Source organism: Bactrocera neohumeralis, chromosome 4, assembly GCF_024586455.1.
Source record: "Bactrocera neohumeralis isolate Rockhampton chromosome 4, APGP_CSIRO_Bneo_wtdbg2-racon-allhic-juicebox.fasta_v2, whole genome shotgun sequence".
NCBI lineage: Eukaryota > Metazoa > Arthropoda > Insecta > Diptera > Tephritidae > Bactrocera > Bactrocera neohumeralis.
The window spans coordinates 78,624,219-78,639,374 of NC_065921.1; the positions used below are offsets into that span (position 1 = coordinate 78,624,219).

The 15,156-nt window shown below is 27.2% G+C and overlaps 1 protein-coding gene across 13 annotated transcripts in view; it reads left to right on the forward strand.

The window, feature by feature from the left end:
- Positions 1–15,156, forward strand: part of LOC126755508 (heterogeneous nuclear ribonucleoprotein L) — a 309,695-nt gene that overhangs the window by 167,365 nt on the left and 127,174 nt on the right. For all 13 annotated transcript variants that reach the window (XM_050468132.1, XM_050468130.1, XM_050468134.1 and 10 more), the window contains 2 exons: positions 2,501–2,683; positions 4,071–4,134. In XM_050468132.1, coding sequence (XP_050324089.1) covers positions 2,501–2,683; positions 4,071–4,134 — 247 coding nt within the window. The remainder of the gene's footprint in view (positions 1–2,500; positions 2,684–4,070; positions 4,135–15,156) is intronic.

Below are 15,156 nucleotides of genomic sequence, written 5' to 3' on the forward strand. Positions count from 1 at the left end.
ACATATACGTATATCTTGTATATCATTTTGCAAATGGAAATATGCATTAGGGTGATCCTTAAAGAAGAGAAGAACAGCTCAGACATCAAACGTTCTAAATCTCAACCTCAAAGTGGGTTTTACTCTATTTGAAGCTGTTGAATAGAAACGCTTTTTTCGGAGAGCTCATTAAGTCTCATCTTATGCCTTGGAGATATTTCAATAAGTCTTAGGTTAAGCTTTGGAGAGTTTATAAGGTCTCAATTTATGCTTGTGAGAGTTTATTAGGTCTCAGTTTATACTTTTGAGAGTTCAGGAGTTTTTGGAGAGTTCTTTAAGTCTCAGTTTATACTTTGGAGAGTTCATTAAGCTTCCAGTTATGCTTTGGAGAGTTCAATAAGTAACAGTTTTAATTTTGGAGACTTTATTAAGTCGCAGGTTATGCTTTGGAGAGTTCTTTAAGTCTCCAGTTATGCTTCGGAAAGCTCACTAAGTATCAATTTTTATTTTGGAGAGTTCAAGAACTTTCAGGTTATGCTTTGGAGAGTTTATTAATTCTCAGGTTATGCTTTGGAGAGTTAAGTAAGTCTCAGGTTATACTTTGGAGAGTTTATTAAGTCTCAGGTTATGCTTTGGAGATTTTATTAAGTCTCAGATTAGGCTTTGCTAAGTCTCAGTTTTTACTTTGGAGAGTTTATTATGGACAAAATTTTTACAAATTAGACTTCAATTAGAAAAACTTTCTGTATTGTGGACATATACATATGTATATTCGTTATTATGAACCTTCAAAATCTTTAAGTTTTATGTATGAACCTATATCCATAATTTCTTGATTAGCCATCACCCTAATGCATTTACTACACTTTATAGTATGTCAGTATTCGTCTCACTTACTCATGTCTGACCTCGTAATAGTTTCCAAATGGTACAAAAATTCGTTTTTTGATTCAAAGACAATAATTCATTCGATATTTTTGGTATCACCCTAATGCATGTGCTAAATATTTTCCAACTCTTTGCCCATCCTTGCCGCCGCAATTACTTTAAAAGTGTTACCGCTTTCTGCGATTTGTGACATTTCATTCATTTTTAATAGACTCACAAACAGTTTTATGACACGAAAAGCAACAAAAACAAAGGCACCGTTAAGTGGAAAAAAAGTTGTAAATACTTAACTGCTGCCACTGTTTACTTCACTACTTTGCTTTACTACTTTTTCACAATCCGCTGCAACTTTGTCGATTGCTGTCCTTTGCTTTGGACACTTACTGCACTTTTTTTGTTGTTTTTCTTACATATATGTATATATTTTTTTGTTGTTTTCTGCTGCTTTTACATGAAATTACTTGCAATTGCGGAGAGTGTGACGCAAAGTAACTGCGCAACAACAATGCATCTATTTTTTATGAGTTGAAAACAGTGCGACTCCACGCCTTTCCGGGCATTATCATCGTGTCTTCTTTGCCCTCATTGCTTTCTGCCATGCGCTACACCTACTGTGCCGCTTACCATTTCAGCGGTCCGCGCGCTCACTGCCCGCATATTATATCATATATTTATTAAATTTCTCGTAAAATGACAGCGACTGTGCGGCAGCTGCCGCGTTCAGCGCCGCCAACTTTCGTACATAATTTGTTGTTGTTGTTGTGCTCCGCTGCATCCACAGCATTTTTTCACGCTAATGCACTTTTGATGATGGCCAGCATTGTTGCCGAAATATTTACAGCGCGCTGTGGTGGGTGGCGCGCCTGTGTGTATGCTACATTTAAATAAAAAGCTTGAAGATGCCTCAATATCGAGGGGAAGTTGACAGAAATGCACAAAGGAAGTTGTTTTGGTGGCGCAGTTTGAGATTTTGTTGTTTTTGTTATTTTTCTTAATATTTTAATAACAGTAGTTTGCTTTAAAAATTAAAATGTTGAAGGCAGTTGGGCAGGGTATTAAGCAAATGAAGTGAAATGGCGCGTCTTTATGTGAAAGTGTGTGGAGGGAAGTAAATGTAGATGGTTTTGAACTTTAAAAAGTGTAATATTTGTATTGTTTTCAGTATTTCTTAAAAAAAATTGAGAAAATATGCACTCTAGCCATAAAGTCTTGCATCGAGTCTGACTATAAAGAAACGCCAAACTTAAAAAAAAATTTAATAAATTAATTTTGTAATATTTTAGCAGCAAAAAGTACAGAGAAAGTGTTATTTTATACGAAAAGTTAATTTAAATAGAATTTAAAATAAATCTGTAGTGAAAATTCAGCCATACGTTACTCATACGCCATGGTGCGTCTTTATTCATATATAACATTTATATGAAATTTTGTAAGATAAATCCTTGAAAATAGCTGACACTGGCGCTAAGACTACTGAAATGTGTATATACATATATATAATACCGATTTTTTTTATTTTTAAGCTTATTTTCTATTTTCATTTATTTTTCTTTCAATTTTGTGTATTTTTAAAATTTTTCAAATATTTACCATTTGACTCAATTTTCAACTGCTTTTTCTTTTCTGCTTGCAGGACGTTTTGCACAAAATCTGCCATCCCCATGGCCAGGTGCTGCGCATTGTCATTTTCAAGAAGAATGGCGTGCAGGCTATGGTGGAATTTGATAGTCTTGAGGCGGCAACAAGAGCACGTGAGAATTTAAATGGTGCCGATATTTATTCGGGCTGCTGCACTTTGAAAATTGATTATGCTAAGGTGAGTGGGAGTTTAGTGAAAAAAACTACAAAAATAAAAAAATAAATATACGTATTAAAAACAAAAAAAGCACACACATATATAAAATATTATTAATCTACATATATAAAAAAAAATAAATTGACGGTTAGAACGGAAAATAATAATAATTTCGAATTTCGAAATTTTGAAAATTCAAACAATTTAGATCTTAAATATAAGCTGGATTTTATAATAAGAAATTTTGAAAAATATTTGAAAAAAGCTTAAATTATTATTTTTAATTTATTTTAAATAAAATTTTTAATAGAAACAGACAATAAGCAATAAACTTATTTTTTTAAATATAAAATTTCTAATAAAAAATTAAGAAAATAATTTTTTCAATACAAAATCTAAAAACAATATTATTTTCATTTTTATTTTTAAAAAAGTTTTAAATTTATTTATAATATATTTTCTATACCTTTTTTATCTAGAAATACAGAATACAATATTTTTAATATTTCTTATAAAACAGTAAATTTAAATTAATAAAAAATAAAAAAAATATTTTCAATATTTTTTATTAAAAAAGTAAATAGAAATTAAAAAAATATAGAATAAAATATTTTTAATATTTTTTTATAAAAAAATGAAATAAAATTTTTTTTCAATTAAAAAAGAAAATAATGTTTTTAAATTTTTTATACGAAATACTTTTTTTTCATTTTTAATTGATAGCATATTATTTTTATTGTTTTGTTTATGTTTATTTTCAATTGCAATAATAAATTTATAAAAAAGAATATTTCGTTTAAAAAAAATGCTTTAAAAATATATATGTATTATTTTTGTTTTATTTTTTATTTTATTTTTTTATTTAGTTTAATTAGTTTTTTTAGTTTTGTTTTGTCATAATTTTTTTTATTTAAAAAATTCAAAAATTTTGTTTTGTTGATTTTGTTTATTATTATTTCTGTTGCTTATTATTTTATTTTACCTTTCCTAATTTAGTTTTTTGTAACTTCTTTTTAACTTTTCAAATGTTTTTTATTTTTTAAAATTTAATTTTTTGTTTTTGTTAATTAAATTAATTTTTGTTTTCGATTAATTGTTTTTTTTTTTGATTTAATATAAATTATATTTTTTTTTAATTTTAATTTTTATTATTTTTTAAATATTTTATTTTATTTTTTTTTAATTTTTTTGTTTTTCTTTTTTAATTTTTGATATTTTAAATTTTTTTGAAGTTGTTTTCTAATTTAATTTATTTGTGTTTTCAATAATTTTTTTTTGTATTTTTACTTTTTTTTATTGTGGTTTTTTGTTATTTTAATTTTTTTTTAATGTTTTAATTTAAATAAAACTTGTTTTAATGTCAACTGATAATTGTGTTTTCTCTTTCTTCTTTCTCCCTCCACTACAGCCAGAGAAATTGAATGTATACAAAAATGAACCAGACACCAGCTGGGACTACACACTTACCGCCGGTAAGTTTCATGCAAATTTTCTATTAAAGCTTACAAAATTTTACACAATCAAAATAAGAATATAGAAAAGAAGAAAAAAATAAAGTCATGTGTGATTAAAGAAGTGAAAGAAAGCATAAAATCAGATTGCAACAATTCAAAAACTCCCAATATTTATAAAAAAATTATTGGAAAAATAAAAAATATATTAAAAAGAAAAAAAATGTAGTATATAAAAAAAATATAAATAAAAAAAATTTAATAAAAAATATATAAAATAACATATATATGTTAATATTCAATGTATTCAATGCTATATAAATAAAAATTACTAATATATTTTTTACCAAAAAAAAAACACACAAAAGTGTAATAAATAAAAAAAATAAATTTATAATTTTTAATTCTTATCATTTAATTTAATAATCAATAAAAATTAATAACAAAAACAAAAAATAAAAATTAAAAAAAATATCTAAAATTATATTAATAATTAATTTATTCATAATTATATAGATTAAAATTAATAATAAATTTTTTTTTTAGCTAAATTAAACAATAATAATAAATAAATAAAATAAATTTGCTTAAATAAAATAATAAAAATAAATTAAAAATAATAATACTAAATGAAAATTAATAATAACAATTCAAAACGAAAAAAAGTGTATATAAAAAAATGATACAAATTAAAAAAAATATATAAAAAATTAGTACACAAAAAAGTATTAAAATGCGCATAAAAATAACTAAATTTTTTTTAAATTAATAATTAATATTTTTCGCATTTTTGGATTGTTGCAATTTGTATTTATGCAATTTTCCACTAACCTCACACTACACTCCCCCACACTTGCATACTACGATACTTACACACATACATATAAACAGATATCACCCACACAACACTATCTCAAAACATACATACATACATACATATGACCACACTACAACCACAACCTACATATGTATGTACTATATACAATCACACAACGCTGGTAAATAGTTTCCACTGTTAATTCTGTAAATGTTCAGGATTATTTATATTTTCATGCGTTTTTGTTGCAATTTTTAAGTAAATTAATAAAAAATACATACACACGCTTATTAAAGTAGGTACACACTCACACACACTATTCGCAATTATAACTGGAAATTGAAAAAAAGGGCTAGTTTATATCAACTGTACAAATAATATATTATATGTATATGTATGTGTATGTAACTATTTAGAGTATACATATTTATTGCTTATATACTTTACACGTATTAGTACATGTTTAATTATTTTTGCTTCTTAAAGATTTTTTAATATTCTGTAGAGAGACTTCAGTAATATTTTATTATGAAGCCACAGGCGATCCACCACCCCTGATAGGTAGCAAAAATTTAAAGAAGAATAATTCTAAACCAGAGCGCTATATTGCTTGATAAAATCTATAAAGTATACTGTATTATTATAATTTTCTATTTTTTTTTTTTAATTAAAAAAAAACACATTGGCCATAATTATGCCATCAGTATAATTTCGAAAAAATATTTTAAAAAAATATTTAGTACATTTTTAAGTGTTATTACTTTTTTAAATCAAAATTAAAAATAATAAAGTTAAAATCCTTAACCCTTCAAATTTTCTCGCAAAAAAGTGCCCGAAAAGTGATAAAGTGAGGGAAAAAATTATTTAAATATTTTGAAATTGAGAAAAAGTTTTAAATTGTTTAAAGCATAAAATAAAAACTAAAAAAAAAATCAAATAATTTCAGAAAATTAAAGAAATCTGAAAATTTTTGACAGTAAAAACAAAAAAAAATATTTGCTCCTTAAACTTAAAATAAGAATTGGTTGAAAAAATTTAGAAAAAAAAATTGAAAAAAAAAAAAAAGAAAAAAAAAAAAAAAAAAAAAAAAAAAAAAAAAAAAAAAAAAAAAAAAAAAAAAAAAATAAAAAAAAAATAATAAAAAAAAAAATAAAAAATAAAAATTTAGAATAAAATTCGAATTAGACATTTCTTGCTAATTAAACGATCTCAGTAAAATTTTAAAATTGGCTTCAACTATTTCTGTCTTAATTTTTTAAAAACTTGAACAAAAAAAAATAAATTTAAAAACAGATTGGTTTTTGTCTAAAAGTTAAGTAATTAGAGTACTAATACACGTCTTGTAAAAGAAAATTTGAACAAAAAAATTGGTTAAAAAAATTAAAAAAAAATAATAATAATTTTGAAAATGAAAAAAAAAATTAAAAAAAACAATTAAACTTGAAAGTAAAATCTTTTTTTTTTTTTTTTTTTTGCGTAAAAAATTTAGAATGTAGAATTAGGACATTTCCTGTAAATTAAAAAATGCCATAAAATTGAAAATTGGCTTCAGCTTCTTGCCTTAATTTTTTTTAAGAAATTAAACAAAAAAAATTTATAAGAAAAGTTTTGCTCTTTTTAGTAATTTTTCTACAAACCAACAAAGATTAAAAAAAATTTAAAAAATATTTTATAAAAAAACTTAAAAAAAATATTTACAAAAAAAAATTAAAAAAAAAAAATTAAAAAAAAAAAAAAAATTAAAAAAAAAAAAAAAATTAAAAAAAAAAAAAAATTAAAAAAAAATTAAAAAAAAAAATTAAAAAAAAAAAATAAAAAAAAAAAAAAAAAAAAAAAAAAAAAAAAAAAAAAAAAAATTAAAAAAAAAATTTAAAAAAAAAATTAAAAAAAAAAAAAAAAAAAAAAAAAAAAAAAAAAAAAAAAAAAAAAAAAAATAAAAAAAAAAAAATATTTGAAAAAAAAAAAAAAAAAAAATTAAAACCTTAAAACAAATATTTGAAAAACTAAAAAAAGTAACTTATTGCAGTAGCCAGCTTCATTTATTTTATAGAAAAATTGCAGAAATGCAAATACAAATTTTTTCACTTCACTTTTCACTTTTACATACAGAGCTCACACTAAATTATGCTCAACTGAAAACCGAAAATGCGCTCGAAAGCCTATTAGACACACAAAATTTTTCTCTTCCAAAAATATACAAATAATATACATATTAAAAAATATAAATCAACAATAATCCCAACAGATTTCACACAAAAAAAAAAACAACAAAGAATTCTTATCTTTTTTGATTTATACATATGTATTATTATTATTTGTGTATAGAATATTAAAAACAATACACACTCAATACACACAATATAAAGGCAAAACACAAGGGCAAACAAAAGCCATTTATTAGTAACAACAACAATAAACACTTTTGTCAAAGGTCCTCTCATAATACATTGCCAAACACAAAGAAGCTTAATAACTCATTGAAACAAAAGCGTTTACATTGCCATAAATCTGCGCCGACTACAACAAAAACAAAATTTAGTAGTAGTAAACAATAATTAGACACTTACAATAAAATACAATAGGCACTTTGACTATATTGAACTCTGAGCTAACAACAACTAATTGATATGCGGCACACATTTTTAGTAATTGTTGAAAATTTGAGGGAAATGAGCTCGCTCGCTCACTGAAACTCGTGGTTAAAAGGAGAAAAATTTACTTAAATGTCGATATATCCAGTGATCGAGGTTAAGTCACAACATGCCTAATGCTATTTACTTTATAAACCATATAAAAAGTGATCTATTTCGAGGCTCCCTACTTTTTTAAAGAAAATACACAGAAGCTTCAAATTTAATGCGGAATGTTTAAAATCATTCGAAACAACATTCTTTGGCATTTATTTTTTTAAGATTATCTTTCTCAAATGTTATGCGTGGCTACGTCTCAGTTGGTTCATCCGTCGAGTCCAATTTTTCATGACTCGTTCGAGCATTTCGACTGGTAACGGGCGAATGAGATGTAATGTTTTGCTCCAAGGCCTGAATCGAAGTGGAATTGTTCACACAGACTTTACATTTTACATATCCCCATAGAAAAAAGTCTAACGGTGTGATATCATGGGATCCTGGTGGTCAATCGACCGTCCCAAAACGTGATTATCCGCTCTGCGAAGTGTTCTCTCAATAAATCCGTTCATTGATTGATGCGATGTGAGGGAAGTAGCGCCGTCTTGTTGAAACCAAATGTCGCCGAGATCGCGTGCTTCATATTTAGGCATCACGTTGTCACGGCGAGATAATTGTTGCCGTTGACGGTTACGTTCTCAATGGCATAGTTTTTGAAGAAATATGGATGATTCCATGATTCCACCGGCCAAGAAACCACACCAAATCGTTGTTTTTTCGGGATGAAATGGCAGCTCTTGAATCTCTTCAGGTTGCTTTTCGTTCCAAATGCGGCAATTTTGCTTGTTTACGTACCCATTGAGCCAGAAATAGGTCTTATCGCTAAACAAAATTTGGCTCGAAAACGTCGCATCTTCTTGGAACTTTTCAAGAACCCATATAGCGAAGCCTTGTCACTTGGGAAGGACGAGCGGCTTCAGTTTTTGCACAAGCTATATTTTGTACGCTTTCAATTTAAGATATCGACGTAAAATGCGCCAAGTCGTTCCACATCCGTCGAATCGAGTCTTCACGGTCTTCGTGTAGACTCTCACCTATGGCTGTTTTATTTTCTTCACTGCGTGCTGGCCGTGGTCCATTATTATTTAATAATGAATCCGGAGTCTCAGGATGGGCGATGGTGTACTCTACTTGGATCACGCCTTACTTCCTTTGGCTCCCATATACTTGTTATAAGAATTTTCGATATACCATATACATATATAGGACCAAAAGCTAAGCTATGCATTCCGGTAGCCCCCATATACCTTCCTGATACAATAATTTTCCGCACCCGAATAGTCTTTATGTCTTCTATATCACTAATTTAGGGAGATCTAATTAAAAGTTCATTGAAAAATATTGCTAAAATAGCACACGGCCTATATATTACCGAAATTGGCTATAAACATTCAACGACTTACTTCCGCTAACGATTACTTTGTCGACTTTATTTGCTAAAGAGAAGAAAAAAACGTAATTAAAACGAATATAATTTCCGCCCAACGAACGTGCCACACGACCGCAAACATAGTGTGTACATATGTATACATAATTACTTTAGTTCACATATACATATGTTTGTTTGTTTGTGTGCACTGCCACAATTTTAATTTTTATTAAAGCGATAAATGTGTGAATGTGGCTATTAGTGTCAACAATTCACTAATATGCCTGCCATGGCGCGCGCCAACCGCAACAACAACATATTTGCCACACATTTTCCATTTACTTTGTGGCCAAAAAATGTGACGCGCAACGCCGCGCGCCCACAGTTGGCGCAAGCAACGCCTTCGCGCTCCACGCGCCGCGCCGCGCTTCGATTTCAGTTTCGTTTGCCGTCAGCGCCGCGCTGCCCATTCCATGCGCTGTGTCAGCGAGCAACGCTTGGTGAAATGTGAAATGTGTTGAATGAAAATTGCACTCTCATGCCGCGCGGCCTGGTGACGCGTTGCAACAGCGCGACAAATTAGACGACAATTTAAATGTTGACTGGCGTGAATTGTTGCTGCCGCTGCGGCTGCTGTCTCCCGGCCACTTTGTTGCTGTGCGCGCGCCTTGATAGCGTTGACAGTCTTTTTATTGCTGGAATTAAAAATTTCAACGCCTTGAGCGTCGCGGAAGTAGCAGTGGTGCGCGGTCTTTGTTCTGGCAGACAAACCGTCGCCGGTATAGACACAGAGGCTGAGGCGGCGGCGCTCCATTGGTTTGTGTGTGTGGCGCGCGCTGACACCTTCATTTAAATTTACGGCTAGACTTTGTAGTGAGTGCGCTGAGTTAGATTTATCACGTATGCGCTGCTGGTGTTGTTGTTTTTGTTGCTTAGTAGGTGGGCGGTATCAGGCACCTGTTAATCGGCAGTGTTGTGAAAATTTTCAGCTTTTTATGAACACCCACGCGATCTTTTTCTCAGACACTTTTTAATGGGCGCATTTCCTATTTTTAATTTCATTCAGTTTTTTTTATAATATTTAATATATATTTTTGACATTTTTATGAACTATTAAGTCTTTTATATTATTTATGCTATTTTAGTATGGAATTATTTTTTTTTTTTTATTAATTTTCACATTTTGAAATTATTTTTTGAAATAGTTGTGTGCTATTTTTGGTCAATTTCTAGATCTTTGAAGTAAAAATGTTTATATATTTTTCTTTTTTTTTTCTTTATCAATATTGGATAATCCAAAAAGTCTTTTCGTATTTCTAATAAAATAATATTTGCGAATTATTCTTGAAGCCTAAGTTATAAGCATTTTTATTTTGATTTAATTTATGAATTTTTCTTTATTTAATTATTTTTCTAATTTATTTTTTTTTAATTTATGTTTGCCATTCATTATTTAGGATGATTTGGCATTGTTAATTAAATTTTTATGTTTTACTAGTTTGGATATTTTGAAGTTACTTTTGAATTTTTTTTGTAGAAAATTTCAAAAATCGTTTTCTGAAAAATTATATTTATATTTAAATAATTTTCGCTTGTCATTCCTTTTAACTCAGTAATAATGCTTTCTTTGATTAAAAAATTAAAGAAATTAATTTAAAAAAAAGTTAACAAACAAAATACAAAAATTATTAAATTGAATTAAAAAAATTAAAAATTACAAAAATTAATAAATTGAATTAAAAAAATTAAAAATTAAATTTAAAAAAAATGTTAATTTTTAAATTTTTTATTAAATTGAATAAAAAAATAAACAAATTTATTTAAAAAAATATTGTTAATTTTGAAATTTTTTGTAAATTAAATAAAAAATTAATAAATTGAATTAAAAAAATTAACAAATTAATTCAAAAAATTTTTTTAATTTTTATTTTTGCTTAATTAAAAAAAATAAAAAATTTTATTCAAAAAAATATTGTTAATTTTTAAATCTTTAGTAAATTTAATAAAAAATTAACAAATATAACTAAAAAATTAACAAATTAATTTAAACAAGTTTTGTTCATTTTTATTTTATTTTTTAAATTAAATAAAAAAATATTGTTAATTTTTAAATCTTTTGTTATTTAAATAAAAAATTAACAAATTGAATTAAAAAATTAACAAATTAATTTAAAAAAATTTTGTTAATTTTTATTTTATTTTTTAAATTAATTAAAAAAAAAAAACAAACATGTATTTAAAAAAATTTTGTTAATTTTTAAATTTTTCTAAAGTAAATAAAAAAATTATTTTATTAAATTACAAAAATTAGTAAATTTAATCAAAACAATTAACAAATTAAATTAAATAATTAACTAAATAATCTGTTAAATGTAGTTAATTTTTTAAATTTAAGTGATTAATTTTTGTAATTAAATTTTTTAGTTTAAATTAAAGTTTTGTTAATTTTTTTAATTAAATTTGTTAATTTTTAAATATTAAAATTTTGTTAATTTTTAAATATTAATTTTTTTATTCAATTTATTAATTTCTTTAAAGCAATTCACTATTTTTTTAATTCGATTTGTTTATTTTTTTTATTTAATTTTCAATTGTTATTTTGTTTGTGTATTTTATAAATTTTATTTACATCCTTTTATGTATTTTGAGATTAATTATTTTTTAAAACTTTTTTTATATTAATTTTTATAAATATTTAAAATTAATTTTTTTTAATTACTATAAACTTTGCCATTTCGTTCGTTTTGTGTTTTTGATGATTTCTTAATGGTTTTTTTTTCATTTTTCATTGTTAGCTTTTAGTTAATTTTTATATATTTTTTAAATTTTTAGTTTAAATATTTTTTTATTTTTTTTTTATATTTTAAACATTTTTTCTAATGTTTTTTAGCTTCATATTTAATGTAATGTAATTTCTTGCCATTTTTTATTCTTAGCTTTTAATTAATTTTATAATTATCTTTAATTTTTTTTTATTTTTTTCTAATTTTTTTTAAATTTTTTTAAATTTTTTATAAATTGTGGCCATTTTTTTTATTTTATTGATTTATTTTTGAACTTTTATAATGTTTCAGTTGTTGTAAATATTTCTTTAATACCTATTTTTAGTTAAATTGTTTTACGTTTACACAGTTTTAAAAAATTTGTAATTTTAATTGAAAATTTTTAAAAAATATTGGTTGAAAATTTTTTTTAAAAAGTATTGTTTGAAAAATTTTGTTTTTAATTATTTATACATAGTTATTAATTTTTTAAATTTATAAATTATTTATTAATATTTTGTAGATATTGTTTTTGTTTTTTGAAAATTTATTTATTTTTAACTTTTTTCCAAACTTTCCAACTTTTTTAATTTTTAATACACAAAATATAGTAATAATTGTGAGAATTTTTTATATACATTTTTTTTTTTTAAATTTTAGAAATTTAATTTTTTTTATTTAATTTTTCATTTTATAATTTTTTGGATAATATACCTATGTGTGTGCATATGTATGTAATGTAAATTAATTAATTTTTTGCAAATATTAATTATTTTTTCTCCCAAACTATTTCACTTCGATTATCATTTGAAGCGTCTCCACTGCAGCTTCTTTATCATTTGTCCAACTACTCACATTTAATATTTACCGTTTGTTGCGCGCTGCGATGTATGTCGCTGTCAGTCGTCGTTGACAAAAGGTCGCTGCCGGTTAAGCCAACCTGACAGCAATGCCAACGACCGTTGCAGCACCTTTTCCAAGCGACCGATCGCCTTTGTTGCACTGACACTGAGTGACTGCCTGCCAGACAATGCCTTGAAAGTGATGCGTCGCCTACTGTCCACCCGCTGTCCCTCACGCCGCACACTTCGCTTACGTCACATTGCATTTTCGTGCGCTTTTGTTGTTGTTTTGGTTGGTTTGGCAATAAAATGTACAAATTGTTGCTGGCACTTCAAAGCAGCTTCAAGCATCAGCAGCGGCAACAGCCGCCCACCAAGCGCTTGTGTGTCCTCGCAATGCTGCTGCTTGCACACGTTGTTGTTCTTGTTGTTGTTGGCTGTTTGAAGTGTTACTTGTCTATTTTGTGTGTCGGCGTTATTTTTATTCTGTTTTTGTTGTTGCTTTATTTCTCGCATTTTACGGTTGTTTAATCTTTCCGGCAGCTTTACTTTTTACAAATTATGTGTGTGCTGTTATTGTTGTTGTTGCACTTTAACTATTGCTCCCAAAAGCCGGCGGCGCAAATGTCTAGACTTTTTTGTCATAAATATTTTTGCATGAAATCGCTAGGTTTTTAATCCGCCTGCCTTCATATTGATGCCCATTACGTGGGTATGTATGTATGTGTGTGTAGTTATGTTTGTATGTTGCAATTTTATTGAGCGCAAACAATTTTAGGTTAGGCAGTTTTTCCAATTTGCTATACCGCTCCATCGCTCCTCTCGAACTACTTGTGCATCTCTTGCCTGTAATTGCTATTCTACATATTCGTTCGCTTACGGCTGTCTGCTGACGGGAGTAAAGTGGTAGGATAGAGAGAGGGAAGAGAGTACAGCGCAGACTTTTTGGAGACATTTCAATCTTGTTTGGCACTGTCAATATGGTGCCCAAGGCAACTGAAACAAGTGAGTGCGAATTAGAGACGAAGAAGGGACTGAAGAAAAGTCTAAACTAACTAGAATTTAAATTACAACAATAATACAAGGCTTGGAGTTTCTTAAACTACAAATAAAAGACTTTTCCAAATTTAAAAGATTAGCTTATTGGTCTACCAGATTAAGCTAACCTAACCCAAAAGTTGTCTAAAAAAATATCAATTTTTTGCAATTAAAAAAATTTCTGACATTACTTTCTTGTATCCCAGCTCTCAAAATTGTATGATTTTGAAGGTCTTATGAAGATCAGTTTCTCAAATACTTGTTACACTACTTCCTTGGCTCCTAGCACTCGAAATTGTACCATCTTGTAGGTCTTATAAAGATCAATTTCCAAAACAAATCCAGTTGACAATGTGTTTATGAGATTAGTTACGAAATAAAAGTCCGTTGATCTCGAGGCCAAACTGTTAGGTGATGGATCACCATCTCTGTGACCCCATGTAACCATTTCGAATGTCATGACATTCAGATGTCTGAATATTTTTACCTTACAATGAGTAAGTCTTATCTCTCATGCAGCGGCATTTTTCACCACTGATCGGGTGGTCTGAACCACAAAAACATTTAAGTGGAAAACTAAAAGAAAATCGAAAGGCGACCACGCTTACTTTGCATATAGCCGAATATTGAACCCCTATGTAAATTTTTGACCTTGTTTGCCTATCAGAAGGCCCAAATATGCACGTACAATTATATTGTATTGAAAATTTATAGTCATGATATCTTAATAACTAACCAAAACATGTGAACTTAATACCAAGTATAGGTGAAGTCGATGGATTACTTCTTTAGCTCTCACACCTCCTACGATCGTTTCCATGCCTCAAGCTCACATAAAATCCAGGACAAAATTTAGTTTTAGTTTAGTATTGTTTATCATCTAAGACTATATACCACACATGGTTGTTATCGGTACATACCTCTTCCAAGCCATATATAAATTAAAAGCGTGACGAGCTGAGGGGCTTTAGTCATCCCCGTCAGTCAGTTTATTTGTCTGTATATATCTCAATATTTAAAATATCGATCTGAAACTTTGCATAAGTCATTTTCTTACCTAAAAGCTGCTGATTTTTTGGAATCGTCGATATCGAACCACTATAGCATATAGCTGCCATACAAACTGACCGGTTAACATTAAGTTCTTGTATGGACAACTTTTTTATTTGATGAGATATCTTCACGAAATTTGACGTAGGTTATTGCTTAAGACAATGGTGTAATCTCCAAAGAAATTATTCATATCGGATCACTATAGCATATAGCTGCTATATAAAGTGAGCGATCAAAATTAAGTTCTTGTATGAACAACTATTTTATTTGAGAAGATATCGACACGAAATTTGGCATGAATTGTTGCCTACGAAAACTATACATACTCTGAAGAAATTGTTCAAATCGGACCACTATAGCATATAGCTGCTATATAAAGTGAGCGATCAAAATTAAGTTCTTGTATGAACAACTATTTTATTGAAGAAGATATCGACACGAAATTTGGCATGAATTGTTGTCTACGAAAACTATA